Source organism: Zootermopsis nevadensis, unplaced genomic scaffold, assembly GCF_977971745.1.
Source record: "Zootermopsis nevadensis isolate Lab colony 2312 unplaced genomic scaffold, Znev_1.0 Znev_ptg000029l, whole genome shotgun sequence".
Taxonomy (NCBI): Eukaryota; Metazoa; Arthropoda; class Insecta; order Blattodea; family Termopsidae; genus Zootermopsis; species Zootermopsis nevadensis.
The window spans coordinates 3,266,169-3,289,345 of record NW_028259161.1 but is presented as its reverse complement, the minus strand read 5'-3'; the positions used below and the strand labels follow the sequence as shown (position 1 = coordinate 3,289,345).

Sequence of the window (23,177 nt, the reverse complement as noted above, 5' to 3'; positions counted from 1 at the left end):
AGGGAACCCGAAGGTTCATCACCGAATTAACCAAAGCCCTCCACCGGACCCTGTCCTGGGCCAACAAAATCCAGTCTCCTTCAACGCTTCTGTGGAAATTTACGGGGAACGGCTGTGAGGAAATTGTTAAGCATCGTAGGTATTTATGATGTATTTCTGCAGTGCGTAGATTAAATATATCTTGACCTCTGCATACTACTTAAAAGTTACAAATCCTACAAACCTCACACACGATACAAATGTGATTGCATAAGCAGATAATATCACAGTGCAGAGTCTTGCCTGAAAAGCCACCGATAGTTACTCGGCTGGTCAAGAAATCCTAAGGAATCTTAGAAAACCATTGAACCTCTCCTGAACCAATTCTATCCAATCCGTACCCTCACATTGCATTTTTCTGATACGTGGTCTCATCCCGAGAGAGTTTCCAACCAAACCCTTGTAAGCATTTCTCATCTCCCCATGTACCGCCCACCCCAATTCTACGTTACTTAGTCATCTTAGAAGCCCTTCACCATGCAATTTTCTCTACCGTCCCACTGTTTTCCGCTCTTGGGTCCAAATATTCAAATAGCCTTGACTCTTTGATCTTCCATTCGAGTTTTACACCTGCTCAAAGCAATAAATACAATTATATTTTTACATTTACATCTTAAAGTTTAAGATAGTATATGGGAGTACAAAACGTCTCGAAGTGAACGATAGAAAGGGTCTCACTTAATTTATCCGATTTTAATGGTATAATACGCTTTCAATACCGTGAAATTATAAGGATGAAGTAACGGCTGCCATTATGCAAAGAGCGTTCCATTTATTTCAGAAATAGCCTTCACGTTCTTTTTTCTCTCCTTGATTCGATTACATTTCTTTTGCACATTTTACTCATTTTATGGCATCGATTGTACGTCATATATAAATAAATTGGTAGAGATACTCATGTGTCAGTTCACAAGTTTCAAGTCCTCTGTCAAGATCAGGTCGCGAGTAAACAGCAGCAATGTACAAGTACTTGGTAGGTACAGTAAAACCATTACAGTTTAGTTGTTAACACTTCCAACTAACAGTTTAGGATTAAATAATCTTTACAGAATCAGGAAATTTAGCCTCTTCTGTATGGGTAATTTTCTGTTTGAATATCCATTGGGACGCTAATGATCCTCACATTGTTCATAGTTTTACTCAGACCTTCCAGGCTGATGCAGCTACAATACCACAGACAGCTTCAATTCGAACTTCTTCTGTATATCATCCATACTAGTCCATATATCTTTCCCATTCGAAAGTGTCGTTAAATTTCCAAAGAATCTATAACTTACATGCTTATAAAATAACGCTGCAGAACAATGCGATTTTTGCACAAGTTTTAAAACTTAATGAGAGACTCATTTCGTGAACCTGTGGCGGCGGTCGGCCTACACTTGTTTTACAAAAAGCTGAAATAATAAAGATAACCTCATTAGGAATGAATAGCAGCATTAAGACATTACTACTAAAATCAAGAGTTCTATTGTGAGTGATACCGTCAAATATAGTCAGCATTTATGGTAAAAACATGGTTTGGCTATCACCATATCTTAAGATTTCTTCAGCCAGAACCCAAAAATTAGTAGCTAGAACGTGTTTATAAAACAGTAACAAAATATTCCCGCATTTTGTGTCAAATTATCAATAATGTAATTCAAATTGAATTGTGAAGTATTTGTAGTTAAAAATTCTGCTTGCATATTGCACCCAAGTCCGAAATCTATTGTTTAATTTAATTAAAGACGATTTAACTTCATACGATAACATCGAATGGCAGAATGACCGAGCGGTGAAACAGTAAAAGTGATTTTGAGGTACTATTACTGAGAAAACCATGAGAAAACTCTGAGTGAAAAGGCTGTAGGTCTAATATAAAATCTTCATAATAGAAAGAATGCATGCAACAGAATTATTTCTTCATTGATGCTTTTGTCTGGACTTAATTTTACAGGCTGAGAAAGTACAGTGAGAAATACCTATGTGGCAGCTAGTTTGTTTAAAACTTAATAAAAACTCCTTAAACTTTCAAATGTGTCTTATCAATTATAGAATTAGGACTATACGAAAGCTAGAAGTCATACAGTTTCACTACTTTCACTATTAATTAAACCAGTACTTATAAAAAGGACGTTACGTACATAAAATATTAAAGCGTTTCAGCTGAAATACAGTCCTTCTGCTTGCAGGTGTTTTTAATGCTTCTAGTCGCGGTTATCTGCCACGCTGCGGCCATCCCACAACCTGATGGAGGTCATGGTAGCCACGGTAGCCACGGTGGACACGGTGGAGGCCACGGTGGACACGGAGGAGGCCACGGCGGTCACCACGGGCATCATTATTAAGATACTGGATTATATTCACTTCAAACATGTCTCACAAAGACACTAGTCAACAGGCAGTGTAACTAAAAATTTTAGACAATAAATCGACGTTTCAATAAGTAACACTTATTTCTTAATAAGGCAACTCTATTATATCTCATTCCTTTCAAGCTGTAAGACGTCAAGTCTGAGTAAATTTATATATTTTATGGGGCGTCTATTCTTATGCGTTTCTGATACCATCATTTAATGAATGCAGAAGATGTAAACATATTTTATAAAATTACGATTCTTATCTCACACCGGTCGTCTGAAGAGAACAAACTTTCCGAAATCCGTGGTTCTAAGTAAAATATACCTAGACGATAAGTGAAGTCCAACAGAATCATCAATGTACAATGTAGACAATCTGTTCTATAGCTACCAAGAAGGAGTGGGGGTGACTGATTTTTATATTTTTTGGAATATCGGGCTAAAGGTGACATTTTGGTGACTGACACAAAGGATGCAATACTGAGCTTAGCCTGTATAAGATATTCCGAATCTGCACAGTAAGGTTTGTTCGTAATAGAGTTAGTGATCGTCCAAGCTAAGACTTCTGTGTATTTCACTCTAAGTGATAAATTACCGACGTTTCTGAGCAAATTTCTGCTACTTTCTTCAGAGTCAAAGCGATGGAAAAGTAGTGCTAAACGATTTATATGAGCATCTTTGATAACACCACTGACATATACTTGCTGAGTCATTTAAAATTTTTCCGTTGTAAATAAGCTTCTTCTTTTGTTCCATTTCATGGCCTTCGGAAAACACGACATCCATTAGCTAACCCTGACATTAAAGATCTAAAAAATTAAAGATATCTGTTAGTCACTTTACGTGGCGTGTTAAGTTTATAACAATTAGATAAAAACAACATTTAAATTGTGAGATTACTATAAACTTCTCTAGAAAATTACTTTCAACCTCTAATATTCCCACACATTTATAACTAAAATATGGAAGGCAGAAATGCAATTTCAGAACCAAATCTAGTCACTGGATGTATAAAAACACAGTTTACATTTTAGGCGGGTTCACAACTCTAACGGGCGCCCGTTAAAATCAATCTACCCGCCAGTCTGAACGGTTTTAACAAATCAAGAACGACTGAACGGGTTTACACGAAATTCGATACTTGTGAGTCATACTAAAATTTGTCGATACATTCCAACTTCGGTTGAAATATGACAACAATAACGGGCACTTTAAACGAAGACCAATTTACGTTTGAGTGAGGTGGATTCATTGGGTGAAGGATCTCCCAGAGGGATTCTCAAATGGGAAATTTCCTAAAACCAGCGAAAATACGTGGGAAACCCTCTATGATGACACCATCACTGAAGCAGACGTGTCACACAGGTTTTTAACCTCAAAATAATTCAAAGGCATTGATGCTATTCAAATAGATCACAATTCATATGTTGGTAAACGAGACAGAATTCTTGTGATACGTGTGCATTTCCAAACTTGTTTGCCTTGTCTTGTTTATTTCTATCATCATATCACTAAAGAAAAGTTATATTATTGGGGTAATCAATTTGGTGTTTTGTTAGACAGTAAACTGTATTTTCACTGTCATGTAAATTGTGTTCATTCCCAGGCACTAAGGACCTTAGGGCTTATTCGTTTTATTACTTATAATTTTTCCTCTCTAGACAGCCTTGTTGTTTTATATAATGCTTTAATTAGGTCAAAGCTTGAATATGCCTCGGTCGTTTGGAATAATCTTACACAGACAGATTCTAATAAATTAGAAAATATTCAAAGAAAATTTGCCAGTTTATGCAATTACCGATTTTTCCAGTTTAATATCCCCCGAAAATATGAACTGATCCTATCTACTTTAAATTTTAGAACACTTTATTCCAGACGATGACATCTCGATGCGTTTTTTCATATTAATGTATTTAAGGGCAAAATAAATTGCCATTCCATTATGGACACTGTTGGTTTACGTGTGCCGGCGAGGCAAATAAGAGAATTTTCTACTTTTAGTGTGAGCAGTGCACTACGACATAGTCCTTCAGCCAGGTGCGTCATCGCTGCAAATGACGTATGTAAATCTTTGGACGTATTTAGCATAAACATTGTCTCCCTTGAGCGAACGTTCTCAAAAAGGGAAATGATCTAGCTTCGTTATCTGTCTTTTTATATTTTTTAAAGTTTTACAACTATATTAGTGTTCCCTAGGTGGATTATTCGTTTTTATTTATATTTATTCATCTATTTTGCTCTGTGTTAATATTGTTTCTATTTTGGGTTTGCCTGTACTTGGCAGTTATATTTAATACTGTACATGTATAAGTTTAGTTAATCCGTTTGTGTAATATTATCCATTATTATTTCACTATTATTGTATATATTATCAGTGTTTGCCTGTTATTGGCTTCTTGCTGTTGGCAAACACGTAAATGAATTAATTGAATTGAATTGAATTGAATTTAACACATGACTTCAGAGTTCAAGTGGTGATATGGGAGTTCAGGCTGCCACAAAGAATATTGAAAGAGATAGAAAATAAAGTTAACAAAGTTTACAGAATGCCGCAAATGGCGCGAATGTAGTAACTGATGATCATTATCTCTGAAACAACTCGTGGTGTGAAGAAAATTAACACGTAATTTGCTATATTATTTGAAGCCCTGCGCCGTGAGTTATTTATTAACCTAAAGGCACTACTTGGTATGGTGCAGGAAACCTTTATGGTTCTTCTCAAAACCATTAGTGGCATTATCATTTATTTCGATTACTTTGTAAATGTTTCAAAGACATCACAGTAAATATTATTACGTTCCGATTAAAGCACATCCTTAAGTTGTCGTCGGAAAGAACACAGTCCTACCGAGAAAATTATCGAAGATGAGCGGAGCAGAAACGCGTTCCGTTCCACCTGGAAAGACCTTGACATTTATGAATATTCTACGGCTGAGGGGAATCACATTGAGGTTGTCGACTGACGAACATGCAGTGATTACTGTCCAAGCTATTCAAAGTATGACGCCTTCCAGCAACGGTGTTCGAAGAAACCTTAATGAGAAAATAAAGCGTAGATGGAAAGATAGTACAAGGAAATACGTTGTTGACTCCAAATGCACAACCAGTGTACAAACAACTTAACTAACTCCATGGAACAGGGTCTTTCTTGTCTTTCTTGACAAGCTAATAATATGCTAAGCTGGTCAAGAAATCCCAGAATTTTGCCGTAACTAAAGTCTAATTACCGTGTTCACAACAGCCCCCAACCAGTCCCTATCCTCAAACACACAAACCAAATACTTCCCATTCAGTTTTACTGAGATTTATCTTGATATAATCCTTCCACCTATACGCAGACTTCCGTGTCGTCTAATCCTTTGAGGATACCCAACTAGAATTTTGGCGCATTTCTAGACGAGTAGGGCAAGACTGAAATCAGTTTGTATGCGGGCCGTAACATCAAGAATACCAAGTTAAAACAACAGATAACTAATTAACTGATTAACTAACTAACTACCGTCTAACAGCCAAACAAACACAGGGCCTTCTTCAGTTTGTAGTTATTCAGATTATCGGGAAATTCCGTGCTGATGCGGTATAAGAGTTCATATCAGTCACAAAATATAATTAATCTAAATTCTACTTTATCCAGGTCAGACACGTCAGAACAGCCAAATATATTTCAATATAAATTACGCTATGAGTGAACGGAGTTTGCAGGGTCCATGTTGTGTCCAGGCCGGTCTCATAACAGCATGACCAGACTTAAACTCTACCGCAGAGGGGGAATCACAATGGACGCTAACAGTGATTCCGATTGTGCTTGGGAAAATTATCCAGCTCATCTCCGGAGCAACCACTTACAAAACCTTCACCTTCTGGATTTTGCCCTTCCCTCAAGACGTTTTCTTTTTCTTCCACGCTTTGTTCATCCGCGATTTTATCCGGTTAAGAATCTGTATATATACTGGGTTTGAAGTCTGTTCGTCAGTTGTTGGATTTTACGCCCACTGTGAAGATCTTTTTGAAGAACACCATGGTCAAGTACCTGGTATGTACATAGTTACTTACTAAGGTAGGCAGAGAGCACAGAGAATCACAAATCTCAGCGCTTCGCATAACCGCATTCAACAAGTACGCGTTGGTTCTTGATCAGCATTATTTAAAAAAGTCATCTTGACTGCTTTCCAAATTACTGAAAATCACTATTTTGCCACTTGTTTGGTATGGTTGTGGAGCGTGGTCTGTTTCTGCAGAGAAGACAATAAATTAGAAGACTTTAAAATCAAAGTGTCATGAAAATATTAAGGTTACAGTCTACTTATGTACAAACCGAGTAACTTCGTGACTTATGCATATTCAGATCACTCAGAATTGCTGCGCAAATCAACGAAGTTGCGTTGGTACAGGCGTGAAATTCAGACTGGGAGATAAGAAATGTTTACAGAATTCTAGTAAGGAATTTTCCAGGAAAGCCTCCATTTCAAAGACAAAAAAAATCATATGGGGAATAATATTAGAATGACTCCCGAGTTACTAGGTTGTGAGGACGGGAAGTAGATAGAACTGGCTCAGGCTTAGTGCGTTGCCGGTATTGACGTTCACTTTCTCCTAACAGTGAGTTAGTAGTTCATCATTCGCACGAAAGAAAAAGAGAAATGACGATGACTGTATAAAATTATATTAAAGTCCGTCACGGGACTTCTTAGATGAACGTTAATTTACGCCCCTGTACCACAATTTGTTCATTACAGAATATATTTCACTTCTCAGTCTTAATAGATGCAACATCCTATCAATTTCAATTCTAATGCTTAATTTTTTATTATTATTGAAAGACACACAAAAACATACATAAATTCAGGGACTAATTAAATTACACATACACAAATTAATGCACTTATTCTATGGTCTGCGTGTGGGTGAAACATTTTAAACGTGACTACGTCTGTTCTCCACATCTTCAGTGACCAATAACAAAAATAAATTCTCCTGCCATCTCTTCAAATATTATGTCAACTATTTCTAGTTTTATTACCAGGATTTACAAAATTAGCGTGAATATATGCAAATAAACTAAAGAATGTAATCTAAATGAAACTCATCATGGAAACAGTTAATGACATCTGTAATCTAAGATCCGTAAGGATGAAGTACCAGTATTTCTGTTCCAGGTGTATATATCGCTACTTGTAGCTGCCGTCTGGGCATTACCAACTCCAGGTGGAGGCGGTGGCCTTGGTGGTTACGGAGGAGGTGGCCACGGAGGTGGCAGTTTTGGAGGTGGTGGATTCGGTGGCGGCCGCGGTGGATATGGAGGTAGCCACGGGGGTGGTCTTGGTGGCTACGGAGGCGGTGGCCACGGAGCCGGTGGCCACGGAGGCGGTGGCCACGGAGGCGGTGGCCACGGGGGTGGTCTTGGTGGTTTCGGAGGCGGTGGCCAAGGAGGCGGTGGCCACGGAGGTGGTCTTGGTGGATACGGGGGCAAAGGCGGATACGGAGGTGGTGGATTTGGAGGTGGCGGTGGATTTGGAGGAGGCGGTGGATATGGAGGTGGTGGTGGATTTGGAGGAGGTTACGGTGGTCAAGGAGGATATGGTAAACACGGGTGATTATAAATATTTGTAAAAACAATTTGCACTCAGACTACTGTTGTGTAACGACTTTCGTGATCAAGAAGTGAAATTACTACAAGTTCTTCGTACCTATGGAAATTCAGTTCAGACACAGCAATGTAAATTTTGGAATTTCTGGCAGCGATCTTGTTAATTCGACTACAGTAAAAGAAAACTAGACAATTTAACGTGTCTGTTTTCGAGAAAATGACATCTTCAATGACAGCTTCAACATTCACATTTGGATACTATTCTAAATATATTAATGTTCATATTTTTGTTTAATTTTGTGATAATTTTGATTATGAAACAATTCACAACGCCACCTTCTGATATCACCACACAACTTCTGGTGTTGTACGTTACTATTAACGTCGGTTCAAGTACGGTTAATATTTTTAATCGGAAATCATACCTCACATGAGTTATAAATACATGACGACACTTTTCTTATATTAGTAACTATGTGCATTTAAACATAAATATGTTATTATTTCACAAATAAAGAACATTTTAAAATTATTAATTCTGTTTGTACCGTTTTAACCCCAGTAATTTCCCCTCGTTACTAGAACATTTATACCTCAAATACCATTTTCCAGCCGGTAAAGATAAAGTAGTCATTTTCATTACGCACTAGGTTAGGCCTTTGTGCTCGTAACTGGTTCTTCTCCGTACCGTAAGAGATTAAGAGGGCATAAATACTTGTAAAGAAATTCGTCACTAAATACACATTTCACACATGATAACCGTATACATTTATAATTACGATGAATTAATTACAGGTACTAGTTTCGAACATTAACCCGTTAAAGAGTCGCGACAAACGGCGTCGTAAATCTAGGCTTCGGTTTTACAATTTCGTGTTCAAAAGCAACCCGACGCTCAACACAGTCAATTATGCAGACAAATACAGTCTCCGATATGTTGTATATTAACTCATTTTGACGTGGCCGATAGCCCGAGAAGACGTCATAATATTTAGTAGCCATGAAAGCTTCTAATCTTATAAAGTTTTTAAAATAAGCAACTAACAACTATTAACACTATAAAAAGGACACTATTGCCATACGCGTTTCAACCTCAAGAGGCCATCATCAGTGGCATCAGGGAAACTAATTCATTTAATCAACTGGTTTAAACTGGATTTAGAAAATAAATAATGAATAGGGTATTTAACACTACACGGTATGCAAAGTCTTAAGACTATAAAGTTTTGATCGTATGCGTAACTGTCAACTGTATTAATCAAGTTGCCTCATGAATGTAAATATACATCTGTGGACAATATTTATAAGTCGTTCTATTTACAATTCATTTATGTCGTTCCCTCAAGAAAAGGAGACTTTGCCACAAGCATAAAAAACAACAAAATTGACTGACTACATGTCTAAATAACTTCACTGTAGCAAATTCGAAGGTTAAATATCGCTGATATCCTGCCCCTGAGCACGTACGAGCCTGAAGAAGCTTCGAGCATCTCCAACACCACACCTTTCATCCATCGAACTGATTTTAATGTAATCCTCCCACCTCTTCGGCCTTCAAGTGGCAGCCATAATTCTGAATGCATATCCTGTTTCCTTCCTTTTTGCTACATGGCCATCCCATCTTAGCCCCCTACAACTGACAATACTCAAAATAGTAGTTCCCGTGTACAAGCCACATAGTAAAATTACTGAATCCACAAGCAGTTTTATATGATAGATCTCCTTACAAGAACTTTGAATATAAGTGGCATGCCTAGGAACTTGTGAATTGGAACAAATTGATATGTTAAACAAAAGGGATGGCTACCTTGAAATGTTACTGTGTCTCTGGTATGGACTATGTTTCTTCGATGCAGCAAACACTGCTCTGGATTTAAACTGGCAGGCCGCATCAGTCTGTGTCAAGTCATCTGTCGGTAGCAGGAGTGAAGACAAACGGCCATGGGCAAATACTTGGTACGTCAAGTCCTTAACATTAATTAAGAGATCAATCTGAAAACTTATATTTAAACATTAGCTAGTCCTGCTGTTACATGTAATATCAGAAATAACGTACAGAATAAAAACTCTTCTCAACAGAACTTCTTTCAGATAGTTGTCTTAACTTCAAACTCTCTAAAAAAATTATTGCTGAAATTATCTGGGTCTGATGTACCGTAGAAAGCTGTCGATTGCGGTCTTCTGGATTATGGCCCCATATAGTAGTGTAGATATTAAGCAAGGTTTTAGAGGAACGTATTATCTTCACCTTCAACATAAATGTAAGTGACTTTGGTAACCACCTACTAGATTACATGGCGTCACAACCCAGAAGACCACAGTCGACACACAGAAATCACGTTAACGTATTTCAAGTATAAAGTAAACTAGCCCTACGTCCATATAACAGTACATAAAAATAATACTCTTTATATTAACATAGGTATAAATGTAAGCTAAATTTTTTTTAAAAAAAACACTGTTGTCTCGAGAGCTAACTGACGATCTTAAACAAGGAAAGAAGACGAAGTTTCAGGAGTTAATACGAGAAGCTGAGAATAGGAAAAACTGGGGAACTCTTTTTGGGCAGAACAGTGAACCTGTCGTCAGACAGAACACTAAATAATAATAATAAAGTAACATAAATGGCCTTAACACTCTAGATAAATTGCAATATTTCTATGAATCTTAAAATCTACCAATGTCACTGCCACACACAATCACACTGTGCAGAAGAACATTGTTAACAAGAACATCTCAGGCTTGGTCAGAGCCACGAAATCATGAATATGTAAATTTGATTGATAGTTTGATGAACAAAACATCTAGGTCTCATAACAAAATATTCATTTTTATCCTTTTATTCATCTCCTGCTTATGGCAGAATCACATAGCTAAAACACTGCTAACCTAGAAGAAACTTGCACGTTTATGCAGAAACGGGATTCAAATTCTTGTGTGTTATCATATCATGAGAAATAAATAGCGCCCTTCCCTTGGATAAAATGATGGGGAAACAGTTTGTGTTGTCCGCAGTACGAGAAACGTTATTCAGTCTATCTCTGCCTTGTAAACTCAATTAGTTTCAGTACACTTTCTTCAAAGTGTACGTTTATGTTCAGCATACGTTCTTTGCGAATACGAACCTAATATCTTAGATACTTAAAATTCTTCGAACTCTATGAATCAAATAAAATGCCAATTTAAAAAAAGTGAAGAATTTAAAAACTACAACTTCTTTCGGAACAGCAACGTCTCAAATACTATACAGTGCACAGAAATTATCCAGGACGTATAGTATGTTTATCTGTGACCCCGGCACGACGTAGGCAGTGACTTCAAATATGCATTGAAGATAAAATATTATAAAATGATTTCAAAACAAAATCTGGCCTGGTTTACTATCTCCGAACGCTGGGTTTTAGAATGTCGATAGAAGTCAAACTTTGCAATTCTGTAACTGGCGTATAACTTATAAACGCTTATTTTGTATACTGCAAATGAACATTTTGTTACTCTATATTCAATTATATTAGCGCTAGCAACAAATGTTGGTTCACAGCGCACAGATTCGGTTACTTTATTCGTGTATGAATATATGGGGGTAGTAACAAGTGTTTAAATAATTCACGTCCAAGTAAGTACACAAGAGTACGTTAAGGACGTATCCGTGTTTACAAATTGGAAAGATACAGGTACTGCAAATATATACAATGGTACTTCACACTTCAAATTAACTTTTGAACCGTGGTAAATTTATAGTGCGACCCATGTACTGGTTGCTATGGATTCCAACCACCAAATCACACTGTTTGATAGGAACACATGCTAAGTTTGAAGCCGAATGAACACACGAACGCACTAACGGACAACCATCTCATTCCCTAAATTACGAGAGTAGAGTAACTTTCGCAATACGAGAAGATTTACGTAATAAGTGATACTGATATGACACACGGGAAGGACGCTGTGGTCTTGTTCCCTCGCCGCTAGCGATGATTCAAAGTTCGCAAGCGTAAACTACGCATTGTTACACATTATGCGTAATCGAAGCACGATGATTACTGATGTAACCTCCGGTGAAAGGATAAGTCACCCAATCGTTTCGCTAATCGGAGACCAAGGTTCTAGATTTTACTCTCCCGTCCCCAGACATTTTAACTGCTTTGAATTAGTGTCAAAAGAGGCAGAAATTAGGCAGTGGTCGTCGAGACGAACAGCTGGGAAGCCTTCACTAACCAAGCATGCTGTACGTCATAGTCGGCGTTTATGAGTATTGTCTGTTTTACTGTCACTGATTCACTAAGTAACGAAGTAATTGAGTAATTTCAGAATAATTGTAACATATTTGAACTAGGTAGCGGTTCTGTTTAGACGTAGGTTATGAGGTTTATATTTGTATTAATTGATTGTAGAGACATTATAATCTTGTTTGTTCTGATGAATTTGTTTTCGGTAAAACACAAATTGCGCATGTGGAATGTCCCAATAATGTTGTTAATAAAACAAATGAAATAAAAATGGGTAATCCAATGTTACAATGTAAGAAAAGGATAAATCCGAATGCTTATTAGAGTGACAAAATAAATAGATTAATAGTAGACCTACATGGAAGACTGAATGCTTAAAATACTTTTGTCTCTTCGGAGATAAAGAAAACCACCACTTACATCCCTTCTACACCAATGTCTTCAACCATGGTATTCATGTCGATTTTAATTAATATTAGATGACTGATTCAGAAGGTAGGCAAGGGCACACACGTACACTCATAGACACGACACATTACTTAAGGAAGGAATTCAATATCTTGCAACTGGAATGAGCAAAGCACGTGTTCACAGATATACTTGGTTCTCATTGCAATTGCTCTCTACCTTGTGAATGCGGACCCACAACGCGGAGGAGGTTTTGGGATAGGTAGTGGCGGAGGCGCTGGTGGTGGCAGAGGAGGCTTCGGTGGATTTGGAGGAAGCCCTGGTGGTGGCAGAGGAGGCTTCGGTGGATTTGGAGGAAGCCCTGGTGGTGGGAGAGGAGGCTTCGGTGGATTTGGAGGAAGCCCTGGTGGTGGCAGAGGAGGCTTCGGTGGATTTGGAGGAAGCCCTGGTGGTGGCAGAGGAGGCTTCGGTGGATTTGGAGGAAGCCCTGGTGGTGGCAGAGGAGGCTTCGGTGGATTTGGAGGAAGCCCTGGAGGTGGCAGAGGAGGCCCTGGTGGTGGAAGAGGAAGCCCTGGTGGACTTCGAGGAGGAATCGGTGAATCCGGCGGTCGAGGAAGATACGGTGGTGTCGGACGCAGCATGTATTTGTGGCCGGGAGTTGGATATGGAGGTGCTACTGGGATCTTTACATGGCCAAGTTACACAGATGATTACTATGATTATTAATGAACTTTATCATTCACATGAGAGGTACGCAAAACAAAGTACCTTGTTGCAACACAAAGCAAATGTTATCCATGAAAATCAACCTTTTTAAATCGCAAGAATATTTTATTTAAGACGATAATTTTATATATAGTTGGTTATTGTAACACTGAAACTTTTTAAACAGAATCGATAATGCATGTTATAACACAAATAAACGGAATATATTAGAACGTGATTTATTTCCTTAAAATTTTCTTTCACAGCCGTCAACTGCCAGAAAAAAATTTCTTACGAAGTTGAGATACAGGCATTTCCTAGTCCTTCCATAACATGTCACAAATCTGTTAAAATATTATTTTCCTGTTACGATTAACTGAAATTTAATATTACCATAAGATTAAGTGATTTCCAAACAATGCTATGACATTACAGTTTATTTCAGCCACAGATTTCTCTATTTTCATAAGCAAAAGACTTACGCAGTACGAGGTATTATTACGGACAAATGAAACACCATGTTAGTGGAGTTCACTACATCTGCTCGTGTTCAGTAGTTTACTAAACAGACGTCACATACTTGTGTTTACAAGGTCAAGGTTTGTTCTTCATGAAGGTAAAACCGGATTTAAAATCTAGGAATTACATTACAAATAAGTATAAAATAATTTCAGAGAATCTTTACCTTTTGTGCGCATATGTGCAGTGATGCTTGATTTGAAGACTAATTTATGATACACACACTGACAACAACAGAAGCAATTCAAAGAACGCCGGAGTCTGTGGAACACGATGCTACATGTCTCTTTACTTTCAAGAAAACCACGCTACCTACTAATGCTCTCTGTTATGGATGTCAATAAGAGGAATACCGAGAAAATTCATTACGCAATTCATCGACTTTTATTATTTATATTTTATTAATTTCATATAAAAGAAAGCTCAAATTGGATTCCATTAACACTAACAGTTCACTGTCAGCGTCAGAAAGGACTCTGCTGCGGCACCATGGCCAAGTTCCTGGTGAGTATACTACATAAAATAAAAGCCAAATCACACATTCCGGAGTTCCGGATTTATTTGAATCTGTTGTTAATACTGATTTAGACCAATTAAACTTCTATATTAATTCGTACCTACAGAACAGATTTCTGTAATGGGATTTATTTATATTAAATATGGAAACAGAAAAACTAACAGTAAACATATACATATAGGCATTTATTACTGTAAAATATATGAGAATTGTATTTTATTTACCAATGCTCCATTAATTGCAAAGGCTATTTAGCGCTATGAGGAAATAATCACATTCGGCAAACCTCAATGAGGGAGAAAATAACCATGGTCTATGTAAACAGACTGCGGGAAGTGAGGAAAATCACAAAAAATCTGTTAGAATGGTCGATATCTCGGCCGAAGATCGAATAGGTTCCCTCAGAATACACACCATGATCGTTATATTGTTATGAAGGTCCGAATCACTTTAAACTAAATAAAAGCTTTTCAATACATCTTTCAGCTGGGGCAAATGAATGGGATGTTTGCCCCCAACACGAAAATTGTCTGTAATATAATATAAATATTATTTTGTGTCACTGGGTTTGTCTGAAAAGACATTGAATGCTACTGATATATCTAACGAAGTTGGATATCTTCTGGGTTGTAGCGCCATGAAGTCTGGTAGAAGATTGTCATCGATTCAAAGGTCTTTGTTGCCTCAATCATCAGGGCGATGACAGTCATCTTCGTAGGCACAGCAGTGAGAATCTCAAATCCTATATGTAATCGACTTTTGCTGAAACACAGAGTGAATTGTGCAACAGAATGTTTTCTTCTTACAGATCAGTTTCGTTTTGCTGCTGGCAACAGTGTGCTTTGTCCTCGCCGATGGCGGTTATGGCGGTGGAAGTAGAGGAAATCATGGTGGTGGAGCAGAAGGTCTTGGAGGAGGAGTAGGTGGAGGACATGGATCAGGAGGACTTGGAGGCGGAGTAGGTGGAGGACATGGATCAGAAGGCCTTGGAGGCGGAGCAGGCGGAGGACATGGATCAAAAGGGCTTGGAGGCGAAGTAGGTGGAGGACGTGGATCAGGAGGCCTTGGAGGCGGAGTAGGAGGAGGACATGGATCAGGAGGACTTGGAGGCGGAGTAGGTGGAGGACATGGATCAGAAGGCCTTGGAGGCGGAGCAGGCGGAGGACATGGATCAAAAGGGCTCGGAGGCGAAGTAGGTGGAGGACGTGGATCAGGAGGCCTTGGAGGCGGAGTAGGAGGAGGACATGGATCAGGAGGCCTTGGAGGCGGAACAGTCGGAGGACATGGTGCAGGAGTAGGTGGTGAGAAACCTGTCCATGGCGGTTACGGAAAATGAATGCACTGAGTGAATGGACAGTTAAAATGATACCCTGAACACAGATTATTTAATACCGTTCACTAAGCTGCTTTCAAATTTCACCTGCTTATAGGTCTGAATATCTGAAATTCTGTTGATTGGTATTTGTGGCATAATTTTCTTTCCTCCACTATGTCCCGCTTACCGTATTGAATGAAGTACAGCATATAATATGTTTCTTTGTAATTATCCTCCTTGTACTGAAATAAAATGTGTCAATACAATTTGTAAATTGATCTCCTTGAAATCAAGGTGCTGAAGAAGACATTGCCACCTAACAGATGTGCAAGTAACAAAGGATTGTAAAAATAACGAGTATGATAATGTGTATTGTTCATTTAATAATGATAAGGACGGTGGGTTTTCAACGCAGAACCTCCGTCCAAATATATGGGAACTGTATTGTTTCATAGACTATACTGTCAGCTACATCTATATCTGGAGGATATCTTCTCGATCCGAAACCCTGAGATCAGCAATTACATGCTGACAAATAACATACTAGCAGAATTCAAGCATCCCTTAGGACATACTGTACATTTATGGTATAACATGCCAACCGCCACTTGCAGTTACTGTAAGGTGATGCACCGTCCTGGTTTGTTAAACCACATGCCGATTCTAAACGAAACCGCTCCATTTCGTGTTTCTTCCCCATCTACCCTCCTTTGCATTTTTTCTCGTTGTGACAGATAAAATACTCTGAAATCGAAATAACTTTTTATAACAGCTACCGGTTAGAGGAAGGTTGTAGGAGAATGGACTAAAGCATTTATTTTTACCTTTTATTGGTAGACCACTTTATGGAGAACAAAAGCAAAGCAGACCACCTACCTCGCAGATCGTGCAGTCATTATTTCTGCTAGAACTATAGGCCTACTCCAAACAACGTGATCAAACCGGACTGAATCAGAAAAATGAATGCGGGTGGGGGGAGCAACCTGACAACCTTGACGCGAGCAAGGTCAATTACAGAAAACCCAAAGGAACCATCATTATATAAGAATAATTAAACAGACATTAGCACTTTGGAGCCGAAGCTCGTCTTAATAACATCTAAGAATCAAATAAAACACGACGAGTCTCCATTACAAAGATTAACTGGTTAACGCTGAGTATCATACGAAATCCATTTATACAATATGAGGAAGGTCGTTGAAGCAGGTGAGACACACAATTACAACTGGGTCTTAATGGAATACGGATTCTAAATGAGTGGACAATCGTTCTGTCGGCATTCTTCATAGCACAGGCCTTTCGTGTTTTAAGTGTTTTGAATATTTGTGTTTCCATTAGAAAGTAGAAGGTAATAAAACATGTGCAGTGTTTGCATTTATTTCTTTCTGCGTATTCTTGTTCATTTTGTTGGAATAAGCACTTTGGTCTGAACAGTTTCAGAATTAAATTTTACTAATTGCTTAATGGAAAACAAAATTTTTGTGCAGAAATAAATATTCAAATACAATGACATGGAATACGTTGCTACCAGGTGACATTCACGAAGATGTTCTTCATATAACACAAATCCTTCTCGTCTCATAAAAATTCAATTGCACAAAATATTTATTTCAATAATTTATATAACTTTCTTTTACGTCGTAGAAATCATTTTGAATTTTCATTTTTAAGTTATTCTATTTTTGTAGTAGGAAACGACAAAAATGATATTTTCTGTAGAATATGTGCTTATGATTTTGGACAGGTCAAGTTTTGGGCTCATGGTTGCTAATCCAGCCTGGGTATGAATTTATTCTCGTTTCTTAATACTGCTATGAGTAGGCATGGTCTCGACGATTGGTCGATATGCCATCCAAGGTGTTCTACCGAATATCTTAAGAATGAATTATGCTAGATGCAATTATGAATAGGAAAAATAAACTGTATGAACTAACCTGAAGAATTAAGCATATAATATCGTTAAGTGAACAAAGAACAAACACGGCCGTTTCTAAAACCACTAAACCTCTCTATTTCAGCGTTTCAAGAACGTCTTTTACCTCGCGGCACACCCTAATTTGCCTAAGGCACATGACGGCACACCACAAACTTTCGCTTCACAAAAAGGGGATACAAAACTACACATGACCATAAGCATGTAGAAACACATATAAATTCTTGCCCTATTAGAATGCAGGCAGAAGAACACAGGACATAACACATGTTGAATAGCACTATAAATAATGAACTAGTGTGTCTGAGTGTGCGTATTACGAATTCTAATGAGGAAACATAAGATATTGCCTCCTTCTAACTATAATTAAACTTATCGGGACACCCCTGAAATAGTTTAACTACGATGAGAGGAAATCAAGTAAACATCGCTCTATGACGATATACATGAGTCAACAGTTCTTCAAACACATGTATTTATATGTTTTCATCCAGCGGGGAATAACAAAACAACAGGAAATTATAGGATCGTGTGAGGTTTACAACACCGAAAATTAGTTAATTAAGACTCTGTCCTGGAAACAAGAACGGCTTTTCCCTTTCCCTATGCTGACGCTGCAGTTATTTTCCAAGAAATAAGCGATCAAAGGGTATTGCCACAAGAGGGACTTTTTATTTTCTTAGCAATGCGACTGAGTCTTATAAAAAGAAGCGTGACCTGGATGCTTGCACTGCAGTGGGAGCTCAGCATTGTTGGAAAGATCTACAGAGAACACCATGACAAGGGCCTTGGTAAGTGTTGGAATTTCATTATTGCAGACAGCATCCCTTTTTAGTTGAACTTACAACATCGGTGGTATGCGGATTCGCTCGTAGATTTAATATAAACCATTTGTGTTCTGAATGAATAACTCCTAAATAGGCATCCCTTCTCTTATCCAATTATCGCACAATGTAGCGACTTCTTTAAACCAGAGACGTAGTCTTAAAAATATAATAGTAGAAAGGTATACTCTTTGGACTACAATGGCATTCCACCACACCACTTCTGCTGCACAGGTCAGTAAATTATCATTTGGAGCGCTGGTCCTTTCTATGTGTACGGTCCTTTGAGCGATACATTAACACTGTAACGTCTTCCAGTTTTGTTCTAATTCTGGTTTCCTTACAATTGCATACAAAGAAGGCGCAATTACACTGTAGATCGTTTCATGCCTTCGGTTTTTGTTTTAGTGGTTTCAGCTTGAATTTGCTTTTGTATACCTTTAATATTGCCAAAGATCCTTGACCGATCAGAGCAGGTATTTAAAAATTAAGTTTTTATGGACAGAATGTTATATTTCTTTCAAGTTTCGACGCGAATTTTTAATTTTTCTGAGTTACGTAAATTTAAAACAGAACAAGAATAAATGACAAATGCATCTTCTTCGCGGCAATAAAACGTATGTGTTCAATTGCGCATGGCATTAGTGTTCTGTCGATGCACACTAAGTAAGTGTTAATCTGAGCAGACCTAAGTTAAGTTACAAGCCAGAGCAGGTATCAACAAGGCTGAAGATGGCTGTCTTCTGGGTTGTTGCGCCGTGTAGTCTGGTAGAAGTTTACCGACGTTCCAGAGGTCCTTGCTGCCTCCACTATCAGGTCAATGACTCACTGCCCTGATGATAGAGGCAGAAAAGACTTCTGAAACGTCGACAAACTTCTAACAGACTACATGGTGCAACAACCCAGAAGAGAGCCATCATCAGACTCACCGCCGTGAAAACCTCGAATCCCACAGGTATCAATAAGTTGGACGAAGGTTTTGATAGCGCATACTTAATAGATATTACCTTCATATTAGCAGCATTTTGCTTACTGCAAACCCAAATGCTTCGCCTTTGCTGTGAATATAACCTGCATTTAAACGACATTAAGCAAAAGGCAGTTAGACAAAAAGTAAGTTAAACGTGAACTGAATAGCCTTCTCCTTTTCAGTTGCTCCTCGCGGTGCTAGTGGCTGCACTCCACGTGATTGAGTCTGCTGGGTACGGCAGGATTAAACCTGGTCAGGGTATAGGGGCCGTAGGAGCACTGGCATCTCGCGGTGCCCACGTCCCTGACTCAGAAAAAGGGACTGCTGATGTACCCGAAGGAGACAGGAGACCCGGCATATCCACCGGAACACGAGTCCATGATTCTGCTAGGAATGGTCAGCGACAGCTGGATCATTAAGGAACTGTCTCATCCGACTAACGATTATAAAATATAGGAATGCAACCATCGCGTTTATTCTTTCCAGCTAGCTGGAAAATTACAAGGTGGTAACACTAGCAATATCGAAACAGAGCAACAATACCAATCTATTAATTTCCGACGAACATCACAGGCTTGTAGATACAATGAACAAAACAAATACTAATGACTTTAAGAACCATGACTTTTCGTCGATGTAAGTGATAGAACTTATGGAAAAATAATACGTCTCAATATTCATATTACTACCGAATTTGCTACATCTCATGATGTGCTGTGTACAAAGAGCCGAGTTCGTTTTCAATTTTAAGTCTTCATGGAAGAGGACAATTAAAAGATAGTGTAATACTAGTGTACTAGTGACAGAATTTGTATACATCTGAGTGTCTTCGGTAATGAAGTGTCCAAAATATATCAGTACCAAAGGTATATAAGTGAATACTACATAAACCTTTACAGAGATACTTGGCTTCTTTCGTTATACGAAAACAGGACAGATTGTGGCATATCTTTTTTTACAGATAAGAGCCATTTGAGGAGGAAACAAAACCTTAGATTTTATGGGATATCAAATATGTCGCTCACATATCTACTTAAACCAAACGCCTGAGCAAGCATCAGGTTACTTTTCGAAACATTACTTTATGTAGTTTAGATATCATCATCGCCATTTGTCCAGGAATGACGTGCGAAACACTTACGGCGGTATGGATATTGCAGGCAATTATATTTACATACTACTACTGTTACGAACAAAATGTAATATTTCCCTTGGCAACAACTAACAAGAATAGGATTACAAACTGATGGATCGACGTCTTTTAAATAATTTTGGTCTCTATATTTGAACATGAAACATAATTTCAACAGGCCCGAAATTTATTTCTAGATAACACGTCTCTGGCAGTCTGACAAAGCAAACAGTTGTCAGCAATTAATCTTGTCATCAACATCGACGGTTTACAGTGACTGTTGCTCATTTTCTGCTTGTGCTAACTTTAACACATTTGTGAAAGTTTCATGATCAAATGCATACAAATCATTATTTTGTCTATCAGTTAAATATTTATAACTATTTCTCAAAATATTTATTAAATAAATGTATTTCTTGTTATAAAATAAGTAATAAAACAAATGTAAAATATAAACATTCAACGGAAGCAGCAAGAACTGTTAAAAATTGTTGCTACCTCGGATATGTAACAGCCTGATGAAAAAGTTATGTTCTTTACTCTGTCTAATAGCAAATGAACTGTAATATCCCTATAGTAATATTCACAAATTCTATAGTCTAATTCAACATTGTCCGGTAATCATATACTACACATTTACCTTTACGCCGTGAATTAATTTTATAATTCCAGAAAGCTGTTATTCAGCAATGAGATATGCAAATCTTAATTTTTATATTCAAAGTACTTACCGGAGCTTAATTCGTATTTAACAGTTAACATATTTAAATAGTTCAATATATTAATATATATAAATCAACCAACTAGATAGCTTACGGAACCCGAAGGTTCATCACCGAATGAGCCAAAGCCCACCACCAGACCCTGTCCTGAGCGAACAATATATGTAAATTACGAGATGATAATTAACGGAAAACCTAATGACTTCATATGATTCCACTTGATTAGCCACCAATCAGTATCTCCAATATTACGGTGTTCAGTTTTCATTGCCTCCAAAATGAATTCCACGAATGTATGTCAGCCCTGAGACCATCTTCTAATCACACTGTCGTGAAAACCTCAGATTCTACCTTCTTTTAAAAGTAATTAATAAGACGGGTATGTCACCGTATTGGGACAAGAACACACCTGGTTATGGGCCTCCTTTCTAAAAAGAAATAGGTTAACAATCATTGTCCTTATGTGAACCAATAATAAGCAGAGTATGCACCGATAACTTTCACGCCTAATGGGACGACTAAATACTACACGATATTCATATAACAATCGAACAGTGTGGGCACCCGCTGTTACAATGACGTCACAGAACAAGCTATAGACAAATACATTGATGTCAGAACATAACAGTCCAAAACACGTAATTTTCCAACACTGAAAAGCGAGTTGGCCACAATGAATATTATTCATCTCTTAACAAAGAAGTTTTCTTAATCAACACTCCGCATCCTTTACAGTGAAATCTCACGTTAAAAATCTGGATACAACACTGTAATTACTTATAACCCCGCCACTGGGACCAATAATTCTCCAACTAAATCCAGTTCACCTCCTGTTTGCATCCTATTTCTCTAAGTTACATTTCAATATTATCGACCTATATACGCCTACCAAGTAGCTCCTTTCTTTGATGTTCTGTAGCCAAAACCATTAATGTTCATGTATTTCCGATTTCTCACATACGTGTTACATACCTACAAATATCTGAATTCAACATTTAATAAAAGTAAATCAACATACAGCGCTTTGAGTACGTCGACGGTCGGATGTACTGACATACATATTGCACTAATCGAGGTGTAACACCGAGACTTCTAGATTACGTTCAGCCATTGAAACCGCTCCATCTGTGTAAAGTTCACCAGCATTACATCAACGATCCCTACTAACGAAACAAGTTTATTCGTTCTTCAGGTTTATTGAGGCTTTTCCTAGGTATTAATGCTGGTTCGGTAAATACCAGGAAATGTTAACCAATACTACGAGTTTCTGTTCCTGCATTTTCCTCCTTCCGTGGTATTAGGGAACCCAACAGAAGACGTAATTTGCCGTTGGTAAGTTACCACAGCTTACACACGACAATCAACGACCATGAACATTGCGTGCTTTAATCTTTATCACTTGTTGGCCTTCATTATTATTGTGGTTTACAGACATCGTACAATCTTCCCATTACCATAATTAAACCGTCATAAATATTTATTAATTTTCTTCCTGTTGTTCTTGGAATTTAAATTCTGCTTGAAAGCCTGGGGTCGAACACGTCTTGTCTTATGATGGCTGTCTTCCGAGTTGTAGTGCCGTAAATATTTTGCCAACGTTTCAGAGGAACCTAATCTCTCTATGATCAGTCCTGATGAACTAAATGGTTCACTACTTTGTTTACAAGAATCCACCCGAGCCAGATGAGTCCGGATCAAACCTTCCCGCCATGTTTCCATTAAGATTCATTTCAATGTTATTCCCTATCTATGCACCGGTCTTCTAAGTGATCCCTTGCCTGCCAAGATTTTGTATGCATTTATTATTTCACCCACACATGCTACATTTACCGCCCATACTATGCTCATTTATTTGATAATTCTAATAATAATCTAGTGAAGTGTACAAATTATGCAGCTTAATATTTGAATTTCTGCAGCCTCCTGCCATCTACCTTG

The 23,177-nt window shown here is 38.0% G+C and overlaps 3 protein-coding genes and 2 long non-coding RNA genes across 6 annotated transcripts in view; 4 read left to right on the top strand and 1 right to left on the bottom strand.

Moving 5' to 3' along the window:
- The window catches only part of LOC110827357 (uncharacterized), a 126,066-nt gene that overhangs the window by 22,868 nt on the left and 80,021 nt on the right, over nucleotides 1-23,177 (bottom strand). The gene's annotated exons all lie outside the window — the stretch shown is intronic.
- On the top strand, nucleotides 4,909-8,497 carry LOC110827365 (uncharacterized). 2 transcript variants are annotated; one of them, XM_087358217.1, is made up of 3 exons: nucleotides 4,911-6,411; nucleotides 7,535-7,712; nucleotides 7,758-8,497. In XM_087358217.1, the coding sequence occupies exons 1-3, from the start codon at nucleotides 6,397-6,399 to the stop codon at nucleotides 7,970-7,972; spliced, it is 408 nt and encodes a 135-aa protein (XP_087214343.1). In that variant the 5' UTR covers nucleotides 4,911-6,396; the 3' UTR covers nucleotides 7,973-8,497. The 2 variants fall into 2 exon arrangements, with proteins under 2 accessions (XP_087214342.1, XP_087214343.1); XM_087358216.1 differs by having other exon boundaries at nucleotides 4,909-6,411; nucleotides 7,535-8,497.
- On the top strand, nucleotides 9,803-13,540 carry LOC110827358 (uncharacterized). Its single transcript, XM_087358214.1, has 2 exons — nucleotides 9,803-9,921; nucleotides 12,789-13,540. Exons 1-2 carry the CDS (start codon nucleotides 9,907-9,909, stop codon nucleotides 13,326-13,328), a joined length of 555 nt encoding a protein of 184 aa, XP_087214340.1. The 5' UTR covers nucleotides 9,803-9,906; the 3' UTR covers nucleotides 13,329-13,540.
- Nucleotides 14,220-15,924, top strand: LOC147872242 (uncharacterized). Its single transcript, XM_087358215.1, has 2 exons — nucleotides 14,220-14,330; nucleotides 15,152-15,924. The coding sequence occupies exons 1-2, from the start codon at nucleotides 14,316-14,318 to the stop codon at nucleotides 15,677-15,679; spliced, it is 543 nt and encodes a 180-aa protein (XP_087214341.1). The 5' UTR covers nucleotides 14,220-14,315; the 3' UTR covers nucleotides 15,680-15,924.
- LOC147872241 (uncharacterized) lies at nucleotides 18,235-21,093 on the top strand. The gene is made up of 2 exons (XR_015537691.1): nucleotides 18,235-18,382; nucleotides 19,568-21,093. It is a non-coding gene; the product is annotated as an uncharacterized LOC147872241 (long non-coding RNA).